The sequence below is a fragment of the Canis lupus genome, chromosome 9 (genome assembly GCF_003254725.2).
Source record: "Canis lupus dingo isolate Sandy chromosome 9, ASM325472v2, whole genome shotgun sequence".
In the NCBI taxonomy this organism is placed as follows: Eukaryota; Metazoa; Chordata; class Mammalia; order Carnivora; family Canidae; genus Canis; species Canis lupus.
The window spans coordinates 41,723,303-41,748,557 of NC_064251.1; the positions used below are offsets into that span (position 1 = coordinate 41,723,303).

The 25,255-nt window shown below is 41.2% G+C and overlaps 1 protein-coding gene across 1 annotated transcript in view; it reads right to left on the minus strand.

Annotated features, from left to right (window-relative positions):
- PSMD11 (proteasome 26S subunit, non-ATPase 11) overlaps positions 1-11,791 on the minus strand; it is a 31,390-nt gene extending 19,599 nt beyond the window's left edge. Inside the window, exons 1-3 of the mRNA XM_025439954.3 lie at positions 11,631-11,791; positions 9,265-9,366; positions 2,398-2,522 (exon numbers count right to left, since the gene is read on the minus strand). Coding sequence (XP_025295739.1) covers positions 2,398-2,522; positions 9,265-9,366; positions 11,631-11,721 — 318 coding nt within the window. The 5' untranslated portion in view covers positions 11,722-11,791. The remainder of the gene's footprint in view (positions 1-2,397; positions 2,523-9,264; positions 9,367-11,630) is intronic.
- Positions 11,792-25,255: the final 13,464 nt, after the last annotated feature.

Consider the following 25,255-nt stretch of genomic DNA (forward strand, 5'->3'; position numbering starts at 1 on the left):
ATCCAACTAACGGTTAGTTCCCAAGCAGAAAAAGGCAAGGAAAATCCCCTCCTCCATCCTCTTGGGTACCAAACTCCCCAATACAACTCCTAGCTTTTTTCAACAACGTTCGCAAACTTCTTTTGCCTCAGGCCACAATACTACTTATGACAGTGACCTATAACTTTGCTCCTCTATCCTTTCCCATCACTCAATGAAAGAATTTTAAAAGAACCTAGGATGTTCCAAGATGAACACATAACTCCAATATCTCCAAGTCAGAGACCTTGACTCACCTAGAGAAATGCAGTAACCACACTTAACACTTGTATCTCAAGTCACTAAATTTTTGTCTTATTTCAACAAAGTACCTCCTAAGCGTCAACCACTACCACAGGGAAGGCATTATACACACATTCCTTCAACAAATATTATTCTGTAACTCCTCTGGGCCAAACTATTCTAAGTGCCGAGGACACAGCACTGGACAGGGCAAAGTAGCTATCCTCAGGGAACTTCTATTCTAAGGAGGAAACAGATGTTAAAAAGGAAAATAAATATGAAGAAAAGTAAAGCAGACAGGATATTTTAGACAGGAAGGCCTAACCAGACACAGAGACACATGATAAAGGCTAGTAAACCCCACTAACAAAGACAGGAGAGGAGGGCTAAATTATGATTTAATAGACCTCCACAAAGGAGTAGAACTGCTTGTTACACAAATGCAGTTCCATCCACTGAGTCTACTCTATGTTATGGTAAGGGACAAATTCTGGAGACTTCAGTGTGCAAAAAAGCAGCTTTGTTAACTAATTTTTTTCTGCCTAAAAAGTTGCATGTACCATGTATCAATCTATTTCAAACTAAGGTTTCTTGGCCCACTCATTATAAGGCACCCCATTTCAAACAAAAGATGGTGTCACTTTTTCATGAGAACAAGTACAATAAAAGAAAAGTTAAGGTTAGATAAGACTAACATCCCTTTAAAATCACTTTTTCTTTTAAATTATTCATAAAAAATATTTCTAATGCTTTGGTTAAAAAAAAAAAAAAACAGCCATCTACAGCAGCCCGGGTGGCTCAGTGGTTTAGCACTGCCTTCAGCCCAGGGAGTGATCCTGGAGACCCAGGATCAAGTCCCACATCGGGCTCCCTGCATGGGGTCTGCTTCTCCCTCTGCCTGTGTCTCTGCCTCTCTCTCTCTCTCTCTCTCTCTATGTGTCTCTCATGAATAAAATCTTTAAAAAACAACAACAAAAAAAGCCATCTAAATATTAACTATTTTTTATTTACTATCACGAAACAGAGTGCTGCCACAAATTTGAAGACTTCTCTACAAATGAATTTTCTACAAATAAAGTTAGTTTATGGTGTTTAAACTAGGCCTCAAAGAATCATTAAGGCAAGAAAGCAGATTTTACCAAAGACCTGATTTCAAAGTGGGATCCCTATGTCCTAGATTTCTAAAATTCCTCACTATTTACTCAGAATGCTACTGTGCCCTTTCATACCTTTTATTTATACACCCACAGGGGCCAGAGCAAACAATTAGACATATAACCAACCAGCAATTCCTACCCTTGTCCTTATATTACCTGACATATTATATATTTGTTTATTGCCTGCCTTCCTCATTAAAATATAATCCCCATGAGAGCAGTCACTATGTTTTTATAAATGTAATCCCATGTAACTATGTTTAACACATAGCCCACACTCAGTGAATACTGAGCAATGTACCTATAGAAAAGACAACTATGTTCTTTCTACAAACAGATTCAACCATAATCTATCCTACTTGGATCTGCTGCTTTTTACTGAGTAAGTTTTAACTTTGGTAGTGTCTCCTCCTGAACTGCAGAAAATATATCTTTGAAAAGTTCAGAAGAGGCTGATTCCAAAGAGGCACTCTTCAGTACGGTTCAGGGTCTGGTCTAAACTTGTAGAGGACATGTACAGGTACACCAGAGTCACTTCCGCACAGATGAGACACAAACAGATGGATGCTCACCCCTCCATAAAGGCATATACGCAGTACAAAACACGCCAAGAAGGGATGCCACAAGACTTATTTAGTGCTCACAGGGAGCTTTGTGACACAGAATGAAAGGTACCACAGACACAAAAAACATTACAAAGGTGTGGCAATACAATACCTCAAAGACAAGAATCAGTTTGTGACCCTGATGTAATGAGGATTCCAGGGACCACTGACAATCTCCACTTACAAAGCAAAGCATGGAACAGACCCAAAGTATCAAATGCCCTGTAACAAAGAGAAACTGACATGATAAGTCCTGAGCTGTCCTCCCAGCTATCCCTTCCACATTAGTACCACAGTGCAGGCAGGCATTTCTTTCACTGAAACAGACTTTTTTTTTTTCCTATTGTCTACCTTCTGCCATTAAAGTAGCTTACCTCCTGCCCTGTTGCTGCTTCCATATCAAGAAAGAGATCAAGAAGAGATCGGACCAGACGAGCTGCCTTAGCCTTGCTGATGGAATTCAAGAAGGGTCGCACATACTTCAGGAGTCCTCCAAGCTCTGTGTGGAAGGCAATTCAGAAAAGAAAAAGGAAACATCAATATTAGAAACTAGAAAATATCCATTAAAATAGTGACCCAAGATCATAAAATCCATCCTATGTCACTGTAAATCAGTCTAAATTAAGCATAATAAGAATTTAAAGCATTCTTAGAAGGTAACAGAGTAGCAAAAATGAGTGAACAACATATACCAAATTTGTATTCTATTCCGCACTCACCTACTTGATTACTATGAGGGCCCTGGGAAAAGCTCACCTCTCTTGGCCTCATTTACCTGTTTTAATGACAGATAAACAGCAAAGTGCTCATAGTCTCAGAGCACAGTTTTCTACAACATGAAATATGCTGTGTCTCTGACACCTGAGGTAAAATCAACTTCCTCACAAACCTGATGAGGTTATGGGAGGGGTGTTTTGTTGTTGCTGAATTTCCAAGTCCATCATGGCAGCTGTCCTTTAAACAGAAGGTATTCAATTCCAGGTTCCCTTCTCCTCCTCTCCCAAAGTTCTCCCCAGTTTAACCTTTTAGCAATATCACTTCCCTGGCACTCTGGCACTGAATAAACTTTTCACAGAAAACTTATGGTATTTTCCCTTTAAAGATATTCTAATCCCAAAAAAAAAAAAAAAAAAAAAGGTATTCTATCCCTTAAAGATATACCTAAAATTCTTCATCTATCTGAAAAGCCTAAGTCTTTTTTTTTAAGATCTTATTTATTTATTTGAGAAAGAGAGAGAGAAAACACAAGTAGGGGCAAGAGGCAGAGGGAGAGGGAGAAGCAGACTCCACGCTGAGCAGGGAAAGCCCCACGCGGGGCCACCCAGATGCCCCTGCAAAACCTAAGTTTTAAACTATGAACAAAAAAAGTGTTCAGCACAGAAGTTTCTCTCCCCTCTGATAGGAAAAAAAAGGTGGTACAGTCATTTTAAGGGAGCGGCTTTAGAAACAAGAGAAAAAATTACAGAATATTTCAACTCAATAACTACAGAAGTACTCTTGGAATGTAGGTTAAAATTACTTTAGTGCCACGGCTTCATTAATATTCTCCAATTGTGGACTCACCCTCCTGAGGATTCTAATTCAGGGCAAGCAAACCTCACCCTCCTGAGAATGCTAATTCAGGGTCCTGAAATCCTCATCTGCCTGAATAGTCACAGGATACATGGGACTGTGTCAGGTACAAAAGGAACTTTATACAGTGGAAAAGCTCATCTTTACCTTCACTTCCCAGTATTGACCTGAGATTCCACCAAGATTTTCCCCATTATGCTATTTCATTCACCCCTGCATAGACTACACATGCTTCTGCTTTCATGCCGCACTCCCACTGCATTCCCATGGAGAATTTCTCACCCATCTTCTTGACTTATATAAACCTTAGATATCCTTTTAGGTCCAGCTAAAGTCCTATTGAGTATTCCATGCTAACTACAGGCTACAATGATTTCTCCCTCTCAAATTCCTTTTACACTTGTACAAAGCTTTTTAAAAGTAGTCTACTACAGGGCAGCCCCGGTGGTGCAGCGGTTTGGCGCCACCTGCAGCCCGGGGCTTGATCCTGGAGACCCTGGATCTAGTCTCCTGTCAGGCACTCTGCATGGTGCCTGCTTATCTCTCTCTCTCTCTCTCTCTCTCTCTCTCTCTGTGTGTGTGTGTGTCTCTCTCAATAAATAAATAAAGTCTTAAAAAAAAAAAAGTAGTCTACTACAATGTCCCTTCCCCCACAGTATTTCCTACTATGCTGGAACAATTTTTTTTTTTTAAGATTTTATTTATTTATTAATGAGAGACCCAGAGAGAGAGAGAGAGAGAGAGAGAGGCAGAGACACAGGCAGAAGGAGAAGCAGGCTCCATGCAAGGAGCCCAACGTGGGACTCGATCCCGGGACTCCAGGATCACGCCCTGGGCCGAAGGCAGGTGCTAAACCGCTGAGCCACCCAGGGATCCCAATGCTGGAACAATTATGAACAATCTCTAATGATAGGAATGTTCAGAAAGCAGACTATTTGAATGTTAGTCAAATTTATTTGTTCTTTTTTAAAACACAAGTCTTTAGCCTCCCTCCACATGGCCTCAAATTTCTGAAGATAACTACCATTTATATCTCCTAACTTTCCCTTTCTTCAAGCAAAACATCTTTAGCTATTTCAACTGTTCCTCCAATGTTCTGGTTTCTAGATTCCTTGTCACCAAATAGACTCTAATTTGCAAACGTAACACTTGTAGTACCCAGAATGGAAAACAATTCTCCAGGTAGGGTCTGACCAGAAGAGTCATGGCCTAATTCTCTTGATCTGGCCACCACATGTAACACAAGATAGCCTACTTCCTTTCTTCTAATAGGACTTTTGTTTAGGCTGAATCCATTAAGGTCTTTTTTGCATAGACCAGTAATTCCTCACCTTCCTCTGTTTTGATAAATACTTTTAAGAAAAAAAAAAAAAAAAAAAAAACCTTTTAAGTATATAGCTTTATAATTGCCACACTGAATTTAATCTTGCTGGCTTTGGCAATAACTCTGAATCTTAATTCTGTCCTCTACTATACTGAGTCATCTACAAAAATAAGCAGGCCTTCTGAAATGGCTTTAGCCATAATGCCAGATGCTGACCAGAAGAACAAGGACAGATCCCTATGACATGATGCTAGAGACTTCCCTCTAGGTTGACAAATGATCTTTACCTGTACCTATCATTAAAATTATGGTAAATGTTCAAATACCTTGTTTACCTATCAATATTATGGCAAATGTTCAAATGCCTTCTTTACATCAGATATGTACTCTAACCCAGAGGTTGGCAAACTTTTTCTATGACAGGCCAGATAATTAAGTATTTTCAGCTTTTTGGGCTCTGTGGTCTCAACTCAGTCACTGTAGTGCAAAAGCAATCATAAACATCATGTAAACAAATGGGTGTGGCTGGGTTCCAAGAAAACTTTATTTACAAAAAGCAAGTAGCAAGCCACTGTCTGTGGAGCCCTGCAAACCAAAGAGAATGAAGATGAGTTTGAAATCATCTTTTCTTGGGACACCTGGGTGGCTCAGTTGTTAAGCATCTGCCTTTGGCTCAGGGCATGATCCCAGAGTCCCGGGACTGAGTCCCACATGGGGCCTCCTGCATGGAGTCTGCTTCTCCCTCTATGTCTCTGCCTCTCTATCTCTCTGTCTCTCATGAATAAATAAATAAACAAAATCTTAAAAAAAAAAAAAGAAAGAAAAGAAATAATCTCTTTTTAATAAACCCATGGTCTTAAGTGATTAAAACCTACTTATCAAATAATCTGTCCCAGATATTAGTGATTACTGGTTTAAAGAGTCTAGAAGTTATCCTTTTCATTATCTTCAGGCAAAGTGAAATAATGTTTGCCCATCCTCAGTTTCCTTAATACTTCTCCATCCTCCAAGACTTTTCTCAGAATAATAGTGGCTCTATAAATATATCTGCTAGAACTATGCTTTTGAAATTAAAAGACAGAAACTGTCAGAGCCTAGAGACTTGAACTTATTTAAAGAGCGTATCTGCTCTCTCTCCTCTCACCTACCTTGTCTTTAATTCTCTCATTCTGATGTTTTTTCTTTTTGAAAGTCATTTTTCTTCCTGGAAAAGGCTAAAGTGAAACATGAACTAAGCAGCCTGCCCTTTGCTCTAGCACCTGCTAGATTCTATTATCTGCTCCAAGCACTGATAGTGTGTTATTCTTCTTACCCTAACAGAGAAACAAATGACCTCTTAGTTGCAAAAGATTCAGCTCACTTTTCATTTCAGTCTATTGCTACTATTCATTCTTGGTTATATTCCCTGTTTCTTTCCATTTTCATATATACTAATTTTTTTTAATTCCCAAAGAATCATACTGATTTCTTCTTCCTACTGAGATTATTTACAATTACATGACCAGAACTTCCTTTTGAGAATCTCACAGAACTCAAAATAATCCTTTTAGAATCTCAGGCTATGAAATCTGCAGATCCTGAACCTAGCCATCATGTATGATGATGCTCATCACCACTTTCAACCACTATTATGAACAACCTTGCCTTATTCACTAATTCCCAAATTACTGTCTAGGTCAGGGACCTTACCTTAAATTTTTTGAATGGAATACTTACACAGTCCTAACTGTATATTAAGTGCATAATATAACAAAATTGAAGATTAATAGACTAGACAGATTTTCTGTTCTCAGGAAACCGAAAATCAAAGGAAACATAAACCTATCAATTATGAACAGCAAAGTTAGGTACATATGGAGGCCCCAAGACTTCCTTAGGGTTTCTATTGTATATACCTATACTCATCAAACTCTTTCTTAGAAAACAATGGTAGGGCAGCCCCCGGTGACGCAGTGGTTTAGAGCCGCCTGCAGCCCAGGGCGTGATCCTGGAGACCCAGGATCAAGTCCCACGTCAGGCTCCTGCATGGAGCCTACTTCTCCCTCTACCTGTGTCTCTGCCTCTCTCTCTCTGTGTCTCTCATGAATAAATAAATAAAATAAAAATCTTAAAAGAAAAAGAAAACAATGGTAAATAACCTGGAAAAGTTTCTGAAGTCCTTATGATTCACCTGTTAAATTTCAATAGGTTTAGCTATACACTTCTCAACTTCTCAGGTTCTGAGTCACACAAAGGGGAGAGGCAAGGAATAAGGAGAGAACAAAGCATAAAACAGGAATTTCAAGCAAAACAGTTAACATTTTTGGATAAAATTTTTAAATGCTGACTATACTACATGCTATTTGTAATTATCCATGCTACTGGAGGAAAATAGATATTTGGAAATTTCAACAGCAGAAAAATCTTAAACTTTCCCCTTCTAATTCTTTCTGGAAAATTACCTTATTAATCATATTTTGTATGGACTAATTACCAAAACTATTATGCAGCCTCAAGCTCACATTGACTGACAGGCAAAAGGAATCCATAAATATGTTAAATAGGAGAGAAGTCAGTATAAAATGAACAAAACAGGGATGGCTGGCTGGCTCAGCTGGAAGAGCATGTGACTCTTGATCTGAGGGTCGAGCTGGAGCCCTGTGTTGGCTGTAGAGATTACTAAGAAAATAAACTTTAAAAAATAAATAAAATGAAAAAAACAGCAGCAACCACTAATAACCCATAAGTGAGTATGGAAAGCAAGAATCATTACACCACAAGGCCATGAGCTCTGAAGTGGGACAAACTGGCTCAAATCCTGGCTCTCCCACATACTATGAGTGATCTTTGATAAGTTATTTACCTCTTCTTTGCTCAATTTCTTCAGGTATAAAATGGACAACGGTGTCTATCTTACTGAGTTGCTTTGAGGATGCAATAAACTAAATCAAATTTGTGCTTAAAATAGTAACTAGTTGACAGCATTTAAGAACTGTTTTATTGGGATCCCTGGGTGGCGCAGTGGTTTGGCACCTGCCTTTGGCCCAGGGCGCGATCCTGGAGACCCGGGATCGAATCCCACATCAGGCTCCCGGTGCATGGAGTCTGCTTCTCCCTCTGCCTGTGTCTCTGCCTCTCTCTCTCTCTGTGACTATCATAAATAAATAAATAAATAAATAAATAAATAAATAAGATTAAAAAAAACTGTTTTATTATAACTTCAAATGATATTTTAAATAAGATACAAAACCCATATAAACACACCCTCCCAAATGCATACATCTTTACTCAATTTTCTATTAACTAAGCCTAATTAATCAATGTTAGTCATCCTTAATTGTGAAAAATCTTAGTTCTCAAGTTCAAGAAGTTTTGCTAACTTACACAAAGTAATTCACAAGGTCACTTGACCAGAACTTAATCCATTCTACATTAGATAAGATCTATATTCACTTTAAAACTGACTTTTAAAAAATCATCCATTTTGGGATCCCTGGGTGGCGCAGCGGTTTAGCGCCCGCCTTTGGCCCAGGGCGCGATCCTGGAGACCCGGGATCGAATCCCACGTCGGGCTCCTGGTGCATGGAGCCTGCTTCTCCCTCTGCCTATGTCTCCGCCTCTCTCTCTCTCTCTCTCTCTCTCTCTCTCTGTGTGTGACTATCATAAATAAATAAAAATTTTTTTAAAAAATCATCCATTTTAAGCTTAAGCTACCTTCTAAATACTATTACCACTTTACTGGTCAAAGGCCCTTCCTGGTCTCTTATTCCAATGACTCTTATTCTAAGGACACACCCATCATCAGAAAGTCATTTCAAACCTAGAAACTCAATTGTTCAATTACAGCTAGAACATCTGGGCAATGATATGCACAAAGTCCCAGGTAATAATGGAGAAATCTCAAGGCTTTTCCATCATATGTCTCACTGTCTATCAGGAAAAAGCGACAGCTAGTCACTTACTTGAATGCAAAATCCCTCGTCATTTTCAAGTCAGGGGCCCAAGTCCCTATCCACCTTAAATAAATCAGTGCTGAAATCACTAAGATAGCTGCTACTCGCGCTGCTGCCTTTATGTAAAGGAACACAGTAAAAATTCAAACCAGAAACAAATCACAGATCACTATATCCCAAGAAGAACAGGACTTTCCCTCACCTGCAGAACAAAACTGTTCCAGGAAAGAAGTGAGTTTAAAGGTCCACCTAACTTCCTGCTAAAAAAACTGAAGCTCAATAAGTTGATGATAGCATGGATTTATACCACCAATACACTGTGTGGATGCATCCCTATGTTCCTCTACTCCAACAGAAACTTGAAACTTCAACATTTCAGGTAAAAGAGAAAGCAACCCATTTGCAGCACTCACCTGCAGCTTGTCCAGTCTTCGCCAAGAGAGACCCCAGTTCCAGGATACTCTGCTCTTTGACCTGCACTGCCTCCTCATCATTCTCCTGAATGTCACGCTTCACTGGGAGAGGAAAATGCAAACCTTCTTAGAATCCTGACAAAAAATGAAGACTGAGGGAAATTTCACCCTCACAAGAACAACACAAACTCAGTTACGAAAAGACAAAATCTAGAGAACTTAAAAAAAAAAAAAAAACCTCCTAAAAAAGTGAAACCATCATGTAAGATATGTCCCATGTAAATTATAGATTACTGATTTTAAATGTGCCTTTTCAAAAAAAAAAAAAGGTGCCTTTTCATTCTATGAATCAGAATTCCCCTTACCCATATACATTGAGATTTGTTGCTGTCACTTGGTTAAAGCAAAATTCAAACAAGTTCTTCATACTTGTGGTGGTAAGCCCTACACTAGGCACTTTGTTACTGAATATATTAAACATGCCTAAATGTTTACATGCCACAAAGTAAAATCAAAAAACCATCATTTACAGAGGACTAAAAAAGTAGTCTTTCAATAAACTTTAACCTGCAGAAAGCCTCACTAATGGGTGTGCTAGGGATAAGCAGTTGTACGAAGCCATTCAGGAAAAACAACCCAATCAAAGCTCCAGTGAGGTCCCTAGGAGGGATCACTGCTTTATAATGGATTCAGGACCTGTTAAAATAACTTTGTGCTATCCGTCCCACTTTCAACTGTTAATAACTATTTTACCACTCAAACACTGAATAACCTCTTGGAGTCTGTGGTGATAATTTTAGTGACCATCATTAGTTATCACTTCTCTTACAAAGAAAGCATCATGACTTGACAAAAACCACGACTTAGATACTCCATGATGGAGTCTGGAAAAAGTAAGACTGTAACCATCATGACTCAAGCTTGCTCTAACAGGGAAGCTTTCAGGGAACCTCCCCCCCACCACCACCACCACCACCGTAGAGCGGACAATCACAGAGTGTTCCGACTATAATGACAGTTTACCATAATTTTACCACTTTATGAAAGACAAAATACTAGGCACTAAACAAAAAATAAAATAAAACCCATGCTTTTCAGATGCGTGTGTACTCACAGAATAAAAATGTGTACGTGGTTTTAAAGAGGACGCTGGTTCTGTAATTCTAACTGACTTAATTCAAGATGAGAACTTCTAAACGAAAACCTCTCATTTACCACAGATGCATCTTAACCCCCCTAAGATAAAGCCACCCAGATCCTGTCACGGTCTTTGCTCCACGCACGCCAGTCAGGAATACCACACTTCAACAGACCAGCAAGTCCACCTCCGAGCCAGCATCCCGAAGGTCTCGCGTACACGTGCGTTCTTACGCTACTTGTTGATCCGGTCTGAATCTTCTCAAGCTACGTGAGAGAGATCGCACCGCCACAGGTGCAGCGAGGGGCCAGCCCTTCACCACGGAACGTGCAAAGCCTCCTCTGTCATCACCAATCCATTTCTCTTCGCACCTGAACCCCGGAAGAGACTTGTCGGAGGCGACTGGCTGGAGCTCCCGTCTCAGTTACCCGGGGGCGTGAAGGTGTAAGGCAACCTACTACAAATCGACTTCGATGTTCTCCGGCGACCCGACAACTAACTCCCCGAACTCCCTTCCCACGCCTGCAGGAGAGACCTGCCAGGGCGATTAGTCACCTCGTGTGCCCGGGCGGTCCCCGGTCGCTCCCGCACCCGACACGGCGGCAAAGCACCGTCTCGGGCACCTCTTCAAACCAAATGCCAGGCTGCAGTGTGTGTCCCCTCCGTGTTTCCCACACTCCCTTTAGCGCAGCCTTTCGCCGCGGGGCTGGGGGTAGGTGGTGGCAGCTCCACGCGTCCCGAGGAACACAACTCCGAGAGAAAGGCGAGCGCTCGCGCGGCCACCCGGAGCGGGCTGCGCTGATAACAACGGCGGGAAGCGCTGCGTACGGCGGGTTTCGCCGGGCCCCTCCACTCGAGGCTCAGTCCTGTCGGCGACAAGCCCGCGGGGCGGCACCGCTCGCGGTCCCGGGCCAGCCCGCACGGGCCGGAGCAGCGGCAAGGCTGGAAGTGGCGGCGGCCCCGGCGCGGCCCACCCTCGCTCCACGCCGAGCCCACCGTGAGTCAGCAGCCGGCGAGCGGACCCCCGGGCTGCCTCGCGGCTTCCCACCCGGTGGGACCCCGCTGGCTCCAGGGAGCTGCTAGCGGCCTGTGCCCCCGGCCCGGCCCCCCTCACACACAGTGAGTCAGCAGCCCCGGAGCCGGCTAGCCCGGCCCCGCGCCGCCGCCGCCGCCCCACACACGGCGAGCTGAGCCGGCAGGGCCAGAGAGGGGGCAGGGCGACCTTTACCGATGGAGTGGAGAATGTCGATGGAGGCCTCCCGGTCAGTGCTGAGTAGAGACTGGGCTCTCTGGAACTCCACCACCGCCGCCGCCGCCATCTTACCGCTTTCACACCGTCCCTGGCCGCGGCCGCCGACGCCGGAAACACACTCCCGGAAAGCCCGCCCTCGCACCCCTCTTAGCCCATGGTTCCCCCCCCCGCCCTCTCCCGCTCCCAGAGCACCACGGGAGTTGTAGTCTTGCCGCGCGGGTCGGGGATTGAGGGGCGAGGGAGGAGAGCTGGGGCGCCCCAGCTAGTGGGCGGCAAGCTCCCCAGCACCGCCTAGCGGCCGACCGCCGGGAGAAAGAGGCGGTGCCTAAGAATTAAAGCCGAAGGCTAGTCCCCACCCACCCCAAAAGAAGCAACTCTCCTACCTCGCCCTTGACGGGACGTTTTGAGCACCTGCCTAGGTATTCATTGAAAAACGTTTGGCTTCCTTTGTAGCTTCCACGTTTAAGCATTCATTCAGGGCAATAAACGATCTTATTAGTGCTCACTGCGGCACACAAAGAATAGCACCATTCAAAGCATTCAAGTGTCGAACAACATCTCTCTCTGTGTCACACACACACACACACACACACACACACACATGCGCACACTTCCCAGGCTAGAATCCTAAAGAATCAAACAGGATCATAGCCAGCCTGTGATTAAGCCCATCAGCGTCGGGAGAACTGATGTTAGAAAGTGAAATACCATCTCTGCCCCATTCACTCAATAAATCCCTCTTGGGGGGTTCACATGGGACTCTAATGGCTACCTGAACTCTCTGCTCAGAAAAGAAAAAAAAAAGGATTTTTCTAATATCTCTAGTTTCTTCAACTAGAATCACAGATATCTGAAAGGCTGCCAAGTGAAAAGAGAAAAGACATACTGTGTGACCACTGAGGGGTGAGCTTAAGGGAAGCACTAAAAATACACAGAGGCAATGCAATATGAGGATTATGAAGACAATCCAAAACCAGAATATGTTGTCCCCTAAAGGGACCTGTAAAGGGAATCAACATTGCACTCCTCTTTGACTGGGTTAGGCAATTTATACATTTTTCTTTTATCCTCCCAACAATGTCCTGTGAAGAAGGCATTATTTACACTCCTTTCACAGGTGAGGAATGGGGTTTAAAGTGATTTGGTGATACTTATATGAGCAGAAACTTATATTATCTGTAACTTAGGGAATGCATTCCTAGTTCCCGGATGTGTCCAAAAGAAAACTGGATCACATCTCAACAAGTTGTAAACAAGATTCATGGCACTGGTGGGGAAATTGATTAAATAGCTTCTAGATTTCTCCTAATTCTGAGATACCATGAATCTCAGTATAAAACTAAACCTTTCTTTGCTTTAAAAAGTCATCCCTCCCTCCTCAATTTGGTGAGCAATCAATATATTGTACCATAATATTAGTGAGCTATAAAATTCTAAAGCTGAGAACAACAGGAAATAAATATCTTTAGCTTCTAAAGACCTACCAGTTCATCCTCACTACTTTAGTAAGTAAAAGATTTACTAAAAAATGACCAGACCAATCCTAAAACCTTCAGCTACTTCCAGGCTCCATCAGGAAGCGATAAAAAAAAAAAATCAAAAGGAACTCGTTAGAAGAAATCATGAAAGAGGATGAAATGCTCACCTCACTACCAAGAGGAAGCACTACAAAAGACTGGGGGTGTTTGTGAGATCTTTTTCCCAAGTTGGTGAGTCTTACTGACTACAGCAACCTAGCCATCTCTGTGCAGCCACCTTGGTAAGAGTTTTTTTAAGATTTTATTTATTTATTCATGAGAGACATAGAGAGGCAGAGACACAGGCCGAGGGAGAACAGAGTCCCCTTGGGGAGCCCAATGCAGGACTCAACCCTATGACCCCAGCATCATACCCTGAGCTGAAAGCAGACCAGGTGCCCTTAGTAAGAGTTTTGAGGTGAGCCAGCCCTTTCTCACCAGGAGATTGGGGCTTTATGTATATTCATGAAGATGGTGCCCCTATCTTAGCCTTTTTTTTTTTTTTAAGATTTTATTTATTTATTCATGAGAGACAGAGAGACAGAGAGAGAGAGAGGCAGAGACACAGGTAGAGGGAGAAGCAGGCTCCATGCAGGGAGCCTGACATGGAACTCGATCCCGGGTCTCCAGGATCACACCCTGGGCTGAGGGAGGCATTAAACCACGGAGCCACCTGGGCTGCCCCCTCTCTAACATTTTTAAAGATTATATACATATAGTAATCTCCTACTGGTCCTACTCTTTGGAGCTACCCAGTGATCCCATAGGAGATGCAAGAGGCATACAGGACTAGTTTATTACACTACTTGCCCTTGATCATCCCTTTCTTTCCCATCAAGTCCAAGAGAGTGATCTCTATACCTCCATTGTATCTTTATCTTTCAAACAGTATCATCAGGGAGAAAACACAATAAAAGGACCACAGGTTTTGGAGTAATCCACCTGCTTTCAAAGCCCAGGCCAGCCACTTTGCTGATGATTTTAACATGTTTCTTAATTTCTGTGATCTTTGGTTTTCTCATCTGGAAAAAAAAGGGATAATAAAACCTAACTCTCAAGGTTTCTGTAAGGATAGTAGATAAGATAATATGAGGTCATACAGAATAAATGTTATTTTCTTTCCATGTAGCATCTTCATTACAGAAGAGTGAGAAGTAACTTACGTTATAGGGATCACTAGCTACTGCTTACTAGTCATCTTTCACTGACTGCACTGATGGGCAACCAATGCTCTTACACTTAAGTAATACAAAACTATAAGTCATTCTCAGGAATGTAACATTCTCAATGTCACCAAAAGCTCCCACCCATCTTCTGGCAGTTGTTCTGCCATTCATCTCCATGCTGAGCATCTTCAAAATTTCTCTGCATGTATCTGACAGTCTGGGAATTGGGGAGGGTCTGGTTACCATCCCTTTCACTGGGGGCCACAAAGTGTTGCATAATCTGGCCCCTGACTACTTCTCCAACTTCACCCCTTACTCACTCTGCTCAGTTGGCCCTTTTGTGTTTTTTTTCTTTCTTTTTTTTTTGTCCTCAAACATGCCAAGTTCTTTCCCACCTCAAAGCCTTTATGTTCCCTCCCCAGCTTTCAGCTCAAAGATCATTTCTACAAAGAGGCCTTCTGTGTCATCCCATTAAAAGTAATCTCCTCCACCTTCAGTCCAGGAACCAACATATCACTCTGTTTATCTCCGTCTCAGGACCTAACATAGTCTTTGATTTCCTATGTCACTAGTCTAAAGCTCGCTTCCCTCCACAAGGTTTCAGGGACCTTGTCAATCTTGTCCACTGTTGGGGATCTCTGGGTGACTCGGCAGTTTGGTGCCTGCCTTTGGCCCAGGGCCTGATCCTGGAGTTCTGGGATCGAGTCCCACATCAGGCTCCCTGCATGGAGCCTGCTTCTCCCTCTGCCTGTGTCTCTTCCTCTCTCTCTATCTTTCTGTGTCTCTAATGAATAAATAAAATCTTAAAAAAAAAAAATCTTGTCCACTGTTAAAGACCCCAGCTCCCATGGTAGTGGCTTGCACACATGGCAAACACTCAATACATATTTGTTGGATAAGTACTAATATCTGCCCTGCCACAAAATTCTGCTGCCCTAAGTGTCCATGCCCTACACTATGTGACTGTTTTGCCATTGCTGTTTAGATGAGGTACGCGTGAAGGGGCTGTCTCAGATTCGTCATGACCTAGAGTTTATAGGGATTGACCTAAAAAGATCAGCAGGACCAATCCAATTCCTCTCTCAGGAACTGGGGAACTGAGAGACTCAGCCACTTAACCAAGGGAACTAAAATCAAAATCTGTCACTTGGAACCAATGAGATCCAAGTTGGTAGAAGGAAAACTCAGCAGATGAGTGAAGAAATGCAGGGATGTCATGGAAGAGAATCCAAACACATCCACAAAAGGCCACCTCAGTTCCTAACAATTTTATAATTTTCACCTCCACCTCCATGAGGCCCACCCATGCCATATTCCCCATTCTTGAAATACTGGGACATGTTTCCAAGTATCTTCCAGTCCCTCTCACGATGTTAAGAAGAAAGGTTCGGTGTGATGTCACTATGTTTTTAATGGCTCTTTAATATTCTTTCATCTCTCTTCTTAACAAAGTGAGAGGAAGCAACAGTACCTATGTGGAGTTACGCTTCCTTGTTTTTGTTTTTAAGGTTACATCCTACCTAGAGCCAATAATACTACTGATTTTCCGTTGAAGGTAGAGATGCGTAATTATACTGAAAAGCAAAGTGGGTCGGGATGCCTGGGAGGCTCAGCGGTTTAGCACCTGCCTTTGGCCCAGGGTGAGATCCCAGAGTCCCGGCATCAAGTCCTGCATGGAATAGAGCCTGCTTCTCCCTCTGCCTGTGTCTCTGCTTCTCTCTCTGTGTCTCTCATGAATAAATAAATAAAATCTTTAAAAAAAAAAAGTGGGTCAATTTAGATAGCAATAGATATAGTATATGGACATGGAAAAAAATCAGGAATATGTATGGTGAGCAAATGATTATTTGGTCCAAAAAATCAAATTCCAGTATTGCCACTATGTAGTCAACCATCTACCTCCCACTATCTTTATTTTTATTCCAAAATCACATCTCTAATTGGAAGACCAGGAAGTCCTTTGGGTTCTTGCCCTAGACATACAATTTTTTTTTATGATAGTCACACACACACACAGAGAGAGAAAGAGGCAGAGACACAGGCAGAGGGAGAAGCAGGCTCCCGACGTGGGATTCGATTCCAGGTCTCCAGGATCGCGCCCTGGGCCAAAGGCAGGCGCTAAACCAATGCGCCACCCAGGGATTCCTAGACATACAATCTTTAAAGATGCTTTCGGTTTAGCGCCGCCTGCAGCCCGGGGTGTGATCCTGGGGACCCTGGATCGAGTCCCACATCAGGCTCTCTGTATGATGCCTGCTTGTGTCTCTGCCTCTCTCTCTCTGTCTCTATGAATAAATAAATAAAATCTCTAAAAAAATAAAGATGGGGATCCCTGGGTGGCGCAGCGGTTTGGCGCCTGCCTTTGGCCCAGGGCGCGATCCTGGAGACCCAGGATCGAATCCCACGTCGGGCTCCCGGTGCATGGAGCCTGCTTCTCCCTCTGCCTATGTCTCTGCCTCTCTCTCTCTCTCTCTCTCTGTGTGTGTGTGACTATCATAAATAAATAAAAATTAAAAAATAAATAAATAAATAAATAAAAAATAAAAAATAAAAAAATAAAGATGGCTTTCAAGTTGCTTCTGGCAAAGGTATTCTATACTGTAGAAAAAAGAATACAGAATTTGAAGTCAGGCAAACAAGGAGCTCAAGTCTTTACTGCCATCTAATAGTCAAATTACTTAAACTCTCTGAGATTGATTTCAGTCATCAGTAAAACCATTTTTAAAACCTACTCCATTTGAGGAGTGCCTAGGTGGCTCAATCAGTTGAGTGTCCACCTCTTGGTTTTGGCTCAGATAGAAATCTTGGGTTGTGAGATCCAGCCCTCTTCCTCTGCCCCTCCCCCGACTCTAGCCCTTGCTCTAAAAAAATAAATAAATAAAATCTTTAAAATAAATATACTCCATTTGATGGTTGCACAACCATGTGAAATATGCTTAATACCACAGAACTGCAAGCTGAAAAATGGTTAAAATTTTAAATTTCATTCTGTGTACTTTACCAACATAAAAAAAAATATTTCACACAAGTGTTTGAAGATTAAAGTTTTAAAGACACTATAACACTTCAGTACTATGACTGACACATATAAGTGCTCAATAAATGGTAGCTCTTAAAAGATACTTAAGTTGCAGTGCTGACTGGGTGGCTTAGTGGTTAAGTGTCTGCCTTTGACTCAGGGCATGATCCTGGGGTCCTGAGATGGAATTCCACTTCAGGCTCCCTGTGGGGAGCCTGCTTCTCCCTCTGCCTGTGTCTTTGCCTCTCTCTCTGTGTCTCTCATAAATTAATTAATTAATTAGTTTAAAAAAATAGTTAAGTCGCTGGCTAAATTAGCTGATTAGCACCCACCACTCCCCTTCCTCAGGGAGCCCTCATAGAGGGCTAAATGAACATTTAATCAGTGATTTTTATAGCAAAAGGCTCTATCAATCAATCGTCAACTTTGTTTCTAATCTTAGGCTTCCTCACCCTCAACTTGCCTCCCTTCCCTCTCTGCTAAGCTCTTTTTGTCCCTCCACCATTCCAAGACAAACCACAAAGCCCTAACCCCCCCCCCATGCTACCCCATATTCCAAAACTATTTCTTTCTCCTGTACAACTATTAATTTTTTTAAAAGATTTTGAGAGAGCACAATGGGAGAGGGGGAAGGAGAAGCAAACTCCACACTGAGCAGAGAGCTGGATGTAGGGCTCAATCCCAGGACCTGGAGATCGTGACCAGAGTGGAAGGCAGATGCTTAACCGACTGAGTCACCCAGGTGCCCCTGTTAATTTTTTTTTATTTTTAAGTAATCTCTACACCAATGTGGAACTCAGGACCCTGAGAGTCATGAGTCATGCTCTACAGACCAAGTAAGACAGGCACCCCTATAATTGTTAATTTTTCATTGAGCTTTTAAAATGTTTTATATCCCATAAATGACCAAAAGGGGAATGCTATAATGTGCTCTCCAGCTAATACAAGAGTATACACTTCTACTTCTCTCCCCCATACTCTGTGTAACTAAGGGAGCTAAGGTTAGCAGTTCTAAGTTAGTGGTGATTCACCAGCTCTGCAAGTCCACTGCCACTGAAGCTCTAGAGGGGAAAAGAAAGTAAAAACTAGACAAAGAATGTCATTATTATCTTTTCATCTCTTTGGAAATCCTCTCTCACACTGCCACCTTTCCCTAGACCTCCAGATACCTTATTGCATTTATGTTTTATTATGGTTATCCTTTGGTGAAAACCTGTTAGTGATACACTCTGCCTTTAACTAAAAAGGTCTTTATTTTGACTCTCATTCTTAAGTGGCAGTTCAGGTGGGTATAAAATTCTTATACTGACATTTACTTTTATTCAGCATTAAAGATGACCATTTTCAGTCTAATTGAAATTCCTTTGTAGGTAATCTGTCTTTTCTCTCCAATTAATTTTAATGTTTTTTCCATTCTAGGCTCTCTACAGTTTCACTACAAAATATTTACATTCTAATGAACATTCACTGTGCTTCCTGAATCTGAGGATTCATGCCTTACATTAACCCTGGAAGCTTCTCAACATAATGTCTTTAATTATTGCCTCCTCTGTTTCTCTTCCCTTCTGGAAATCCTTTTAGATGTAAGTTAGATCTGCATTGTCCAATACAGTAGTCACTAGTACATGTGGCTACTAAGCACTTAAAATGTGGCCAGTCCAAACTCAGCAGTAGTATAAGTGCAAAATATACACTGGATTTTTTTTTAAAGATTTAAAAAAATTTTTTAAAGATTTATTTATTTATTTATTCATTCATTTATTCATAAGAGACATAGAGAGAGGCAGAGACACAGGCAGATGGAGAAGCAGGCTCCCTGCAGGTAGCCTGGTGCAGGACTCCATCCTAGGACCCTGGGATCATGACCTGAGCCCAAGGAAGACACTCAACCACTGAACCACCCAGGAATCCCAATAACACACTGGATTTTAAAGACAGAATGAAAGGGGAGCCTGAGTGGCTCAGTCAGTTAAACATCGGACTCTTGGTTTCTGGCACAGTTCATGATCTCCAGCCCCTATATCAGATGCCACACTCAGCAGGGAGTCTGCTTCTGTCTCCTCTCTCCCTCTGGCACTCCCCAACACTCGTGCTCATTCTCTCTCTAAAATAAATTTAAAATTTTTTAAAAATAAAGACAATTCTTTTTTTGAAAAAAGAATTGAAAATTCATAATTTTATATTGATTATATGTTAAATAATATTTTTGATTAATTTCATCAGTTTCTTTTTACTTTCCTTAATATGAGTACTAGAAAATTTTAAATTATGTATGTACCTCACTTATTTCTTTTTTCTTTTTTAAAAATATTTATTTATTTATGAGAGAGAGAGTGTGTGTGTGTGCGTGTGCGCTCACGAGTTGGGGGAGGAGCAGAGGAAGAGAATCTTCAAGCAGAATCCCCGCTGAGCCTGGAGCCCAACTCAGGATTCAATCTCATGATCCATGAGATCAGAACCTGAGCCAAAACCCAGAGCTGGATGCTCAACTGACTGAGCTACCTAGGCACCCCTCTCACATTATAGTTCTATCAGACAGCACTATTTGCTTTTTCTCACCATATTTCTTATCTTTTCCATTGCCTTATCTCTCTGTGTTATATTCCAGGTGAATTTTTTAATGTATTAATAGTTCACTGATTATATCAGCTTCTTCTGATGTGCTATTTAATCCATCTGCTACTAAGCTTTAACCAAATTGAAATATGTGTTTTAATTTCCACAAGATTTATTTGATCCTTTTCCAAAACTGTCCCTTTTCCAAAGTATGGTATTATTTTCTAATGCATTAGGTTCCTCCTTTTATGTTTTTAAGTATTTAAACCAAAGTCTATAATCTGTATCTGGTAGTATTTGATGTTCTTGGGGACCCAATTCTACAGTTAGTAGTGTATGATGAATTTTCCTCCTGGAGGATTTTTTTCTCATATGTTTGTAATTTTGAAATGTGAGCTTATCTTCAAAAGGGTTTTATCTTTGTTATTCCTAGGAGACCTGGATTGAATTTGCTTCTGCCAACCCATCCCAATAATCACCACTCCATGATTGTAATTTACATTAGTTTACAGACTTTGGGGAATTCCTAGATTATAGAGAAAATAAAGAAGAAAGACAGCTACCATAAAGCTAATTGAGGACCCTGAAGTAAAGAACCTAACAAGTAAAATAGAAAGATTATTCAAAGAAATAATTTTTGAAAATGTCTTTTTTGTAAATGAAAAAATTAGTTACAGGTGGAAATAACACATAATATTTCTACAGAATGGTAGACACAAATCACTATCCCAGTTAAGTAGCCATACACTGAAGTTAAAGAAAGCATTTTTGGACAACCAGACAGACAAAACAAGTTGACTAAAAGAGATAAAGTGGAGCTGGGCATCAAGCTTGTCTCAGACCTAAGGCAAGATCCAATGCCAGAAGACAATGAAATACTACCCCAAGTTTGAAAAGAAAGAAAATGTGGCCCAAGAATATTATTCCCAATCAGGATATTGTTCAAATACAAGAGAAACACACACATATGATATTTTCAACATTAAAAAAATCAGGGAATATGAAACAAAGGCTTTTTATAGAAAAAAAGTTGATAAACTCTATTTTAGTGATGGATCAAAACAATGAACTCAATAATAGGAAAGCATTTCTGGTGGTAGGCTATGATTCTATTTAAATATAGAACTGAGACTAAATGGGATATAAAGTAAATGTTGTGAACTTTGACTAATAACAATATAACTGCCAAAAACAATGGGATGGGGAGAGAAGATGAAAAGTTTTTCAGTGCTAACTTTAATTTCCTCATCTTCCTTTTTAATTTTTTTTTCAGATTTTATTTATTTATTCATGAGAGACACAGAAAGAGGCAGAGACACAGTCAGAGGGAGGAGAAGCAGGCTCCATGCAAGGAGCTCAATCACAGGAATCCAGGATCACACCTGGAAGCAAAGACAGATGCCCAATCGCTGAGCCACCCAGGCGTCCCCATCTTCCTTAAAAAAAAAAAAAAAAAAGATTTTATTTATTTATTTGAGAGAGAGAATAAGAACATGAATCAGGGGAGAGGCAGAGGGACAGAGATAGGGACAAGCACACTCCTCGCCAAGTGCAGGGCCGGATCCCAGGACCCTCAGATCATGACCTGAGCTGAAATCAGGTGCTTAACTGACTGAGCCACCCAGGTGCCCAATTTCCTCATCTTTTTTTTTTTTTCCCCATCTTTCAATAGTAAGATGTTAAGCAAAAGTGTCCCAAAAAGTAGCTAAAATATATAGTTATTTCAATTATTTAATGCTTTTAATCATCCCTTTTCTCAACTTTGAAGAGATAGTCTGGGATATAGCTCTTCCAATGAAGAAATATTTACTGAAGTTCAACCATTTCTTCAGTTTTATTTTTTAAATAAACTGTACTCACAATGTGGGGACTCAAATTCACAACCCCAAGATCAAGAGTTTCATGCTCTACAGACTGAGCTAGCCAGATTCTCCTCTTCAATTTTACTTTAATTTCCTTTTTGGTTGTTGTTAATTTCTGAGAAAATAAATAAGTGAAGAAAAATACTAAGAATTATAAAACAAACACCAACATTCCTATCATTCAGAATTAATAATTATAAATGTGTCAACTTTTATTCATCTTCTTAGGAAATAAAACATTAAAAAGAGAAACTAACATCCCTTTCAGCCACCATTGCCAGTCCCATCCTTCCCACGTAGAGAAAAAACTTTTCATTCAGTTTAGAGACAAATCAGTATTGCTTTGTGTGAACAATCATTTTTTATTTATATAATGGAAGCATATCAAACAGTGTTCTGCATCTTGCTTTTATCATTCTACATTGTCCAGTGAACTGCATATAGAGTTATTTTATTCCTCTTAAGTCTATAAATTGCACTATATGACTATCCCACATTTATCCATTATTTTATTTTATTTTATTTTATTTTATTTTATTTTATTTTACTTTATTTATTTGAGAGAAAGAACACGAGTTGGGGGAAGGGGCAGAGGGAGGCGGAGAAGCAGACTCTCTGTGTTGGAATGAGCCCAACATGCAGTTCCGTCCCAGGACCCCAGGATCATGACCTGAGCAGAAGGCAGATGCTCAACCCACTGAGCCACCCAGGCGCCCCTATTCATTCCACTATTAATGAACACTTAGATTGTTACTCTTTGTTTTTGCTGTTACAAACAATGCTTGCATGAATAGCCTCACACATGTGTGAAAGTTTCTTAGTATACCCAGAAGTATAATGGTTGGATTATATAAACAGATTCATTTTCAGTTTCATTAGGTACTGTCAAATTACTCTTCCAAATGACCATGCAGCAACACACCCAACCCTCTCTCAAGTGATGTGACAAAATACCATTTTCTCCATATTCATGCCAATTCTTGGCATTTTTGTCAATCTAAGTGAAATATTATCTTGTTTTGTATTCACCTAATACTAACAGTGTTGGGACTACTTATATGATGGCTCAATCTTTTAGATAGATTCTTTCCTTTATAAAAATCAAATTTCCTCTTAAAATTTTTTTCAGGGCACCTGGGTGGGTAAGTCGGTTAAGCATCTGCCTTCTTCCCAGGATTCTGGGATCAAGCCCCATGTCAGGCTCCCTGCCTGTATGTCTCTGTTCTCTCTTTCTAATAAATAAAATCTTTAAAAAATTTTTTTTCCTCACATCACATTTTGACTGGAGCTAAATTGCTACTTTAGATGAACTTTTGGTTACTATTTGCCTGGAATATCTTTTTCTATTTAATATTTAGGTTTTCTATGTTGTTTTACACCTGTCTTTTATAAACATCATATTGCTGGATGTCAGTATATGAGTGTGATTTTATTTTTTTTTAAGATTTTATTTATTTATTCATCAGAGACACACACACAGTGAGGGGGAGAGAGGGAGAGAGAGAGAGAGAGGTAGAGACAGGCAGAGGGAGAAGCAGGCTCCATGCAGGGAGCCCGATGTGGGATTTGATCCCTTGTCTCCAGGATCATGCCCTGGGCTGAAGGCGGTGTTAAACTGCTGAGCCAGGAGGGCTGCCCAAGTTATCTTTTTTTTAAGACTTATTTATTTATTCATGAGAGACACAGAGATAGAGAGAGACAGAGACACAGGCAGAGGGAGAAGGAGGCTCCATGCAGGGAGCCTGACGTGGGACTCGATCCTGGGTCTCCAGGATCAGGCCCTGACCTGAGCTGAAGGCGGCACTAAACTGCTGAGCCACCCGGGGCTGCCCTGAGTGTGATTTTAATACAAGATGAGCTTTTTAAAAAATAGTGTATTTAAGCCATTTTCTTTTAAGTAACTTATAAAATATTTTAATTTTTATGATTTATTTAGAGTTTTCTATTTAATGCATCTTTTTCTTATCTCCCCATTGTCACTTTCCTGCCTTCCACTGGATTGATCAAGTTTCGTTACTCAATTTTTTCTACCCAACTTTTAATCTTCAAGTGGCTACCTTTAAATTATTATACATATACTTGAACTTTTTCTCTAATAATATCTAGAGTTGGGACACCTGGGTGGCTCAGCAGATGCGTGTCTGTCTTTGGCCCAGGGCGTGACCCCGGAGTCCCGGGATCAGGTCCCACATCCGGCTCCCTGCATGGAGTCTGCTTCTCTCTGCCCGTGTCTCTGCCTCTCTGTGTGTGTCTCTCATGAATAAATAAAATCTTTAAAAAAAATAATATCTAGGGGGCGCCTGGGTGGCTCCGTTGGTTGAGCATCTGCCTTTGGCTCGGGTGGTGATCTTGGGGTCCTGGGATCGAGCCCCATGTCAGGCTCCCTGCTCAGCTGGGAGCCTGCTTCTCCCTCTCCCTCTCTCTCTCTGCCCTTCACACCCCCAGCACTTGTGCTCTATCAAATAAATAAAATATTTAAAAAATAATAATAATATCTAGAGTTAATATCTATACCTCCCCCCTTGAACAAACAAGATCCTTAAAATATTTTTACTACCCTTTATTCAGTACTCACCTGCCTCAATATAACATACCTGCCATGTTGATATGAGTGGAATTTTAGTTCATGACTACTTCAAAATGCTTTAATCTAATTAATACTTAGACAATTAATTTCCCTAATATATTTGCTTACTATTTCTTCTTGTCCTCATTGTTCCCTCCTACGTTCATTTTTCTTACAGAACACATCTTATAACAGAAACTGACTCCAAAATGATGCACTCCACACTCCACAGGTATATCCTTTGCATGCACCTAGGTTGGAGTGCTCCTAGGTTGAGGCAGATGTTTCATTTCTGGATAAAACTGAACCTTTCGAGTCCCCAGAAATCTAACTAAAATGACTAAAAGTAGTTATTTCAGAGTGAGTCTATGGGTGCCAAATTTTCCAAGCTTCCTGTGTACCTCTATTTACATTTTCTCACCAAATTTGAGTGGTAATTTGGCTGGAATAGAATTCCTAGGTGCAACATTTATTTTCCTTTCAGCACTTTGAAGAAATTGTGAAATTGGAAAGTATAATTCTGTCTTAAAGAAGAGAAATGTGGGGATCCCTGGGTGGCGCAGCGGTTTGGCGCCTGCCTTTGGCCCAGGGCGCAATCCTGGATACCCGGGATCGAATCCCACATCAGGCTCCCTGCATGGAGCCTGCTTTTCCCTCTGCCTGTGTGTGTGTGTCTCTCTCTCTCTATCATAAATAAAAAAATTAAAAAAAAAAACTTAAAGAGAAGCATAAATTAATGCCAACCAAACCCCATAGTAAAGATTCTTATTAGCTGGTAGAAAATTGGGGAGGAGTTCAGGAGGAAATGGCAACTGAAAGAGGCCTTTAAGAATATAATGTTAGGGATCCCTGGGTGGCTCAGCGGGTTGGCGCCTGCCTTTGGCCCAGGGCGCGATCCTGGAGTCCTGGGACCGA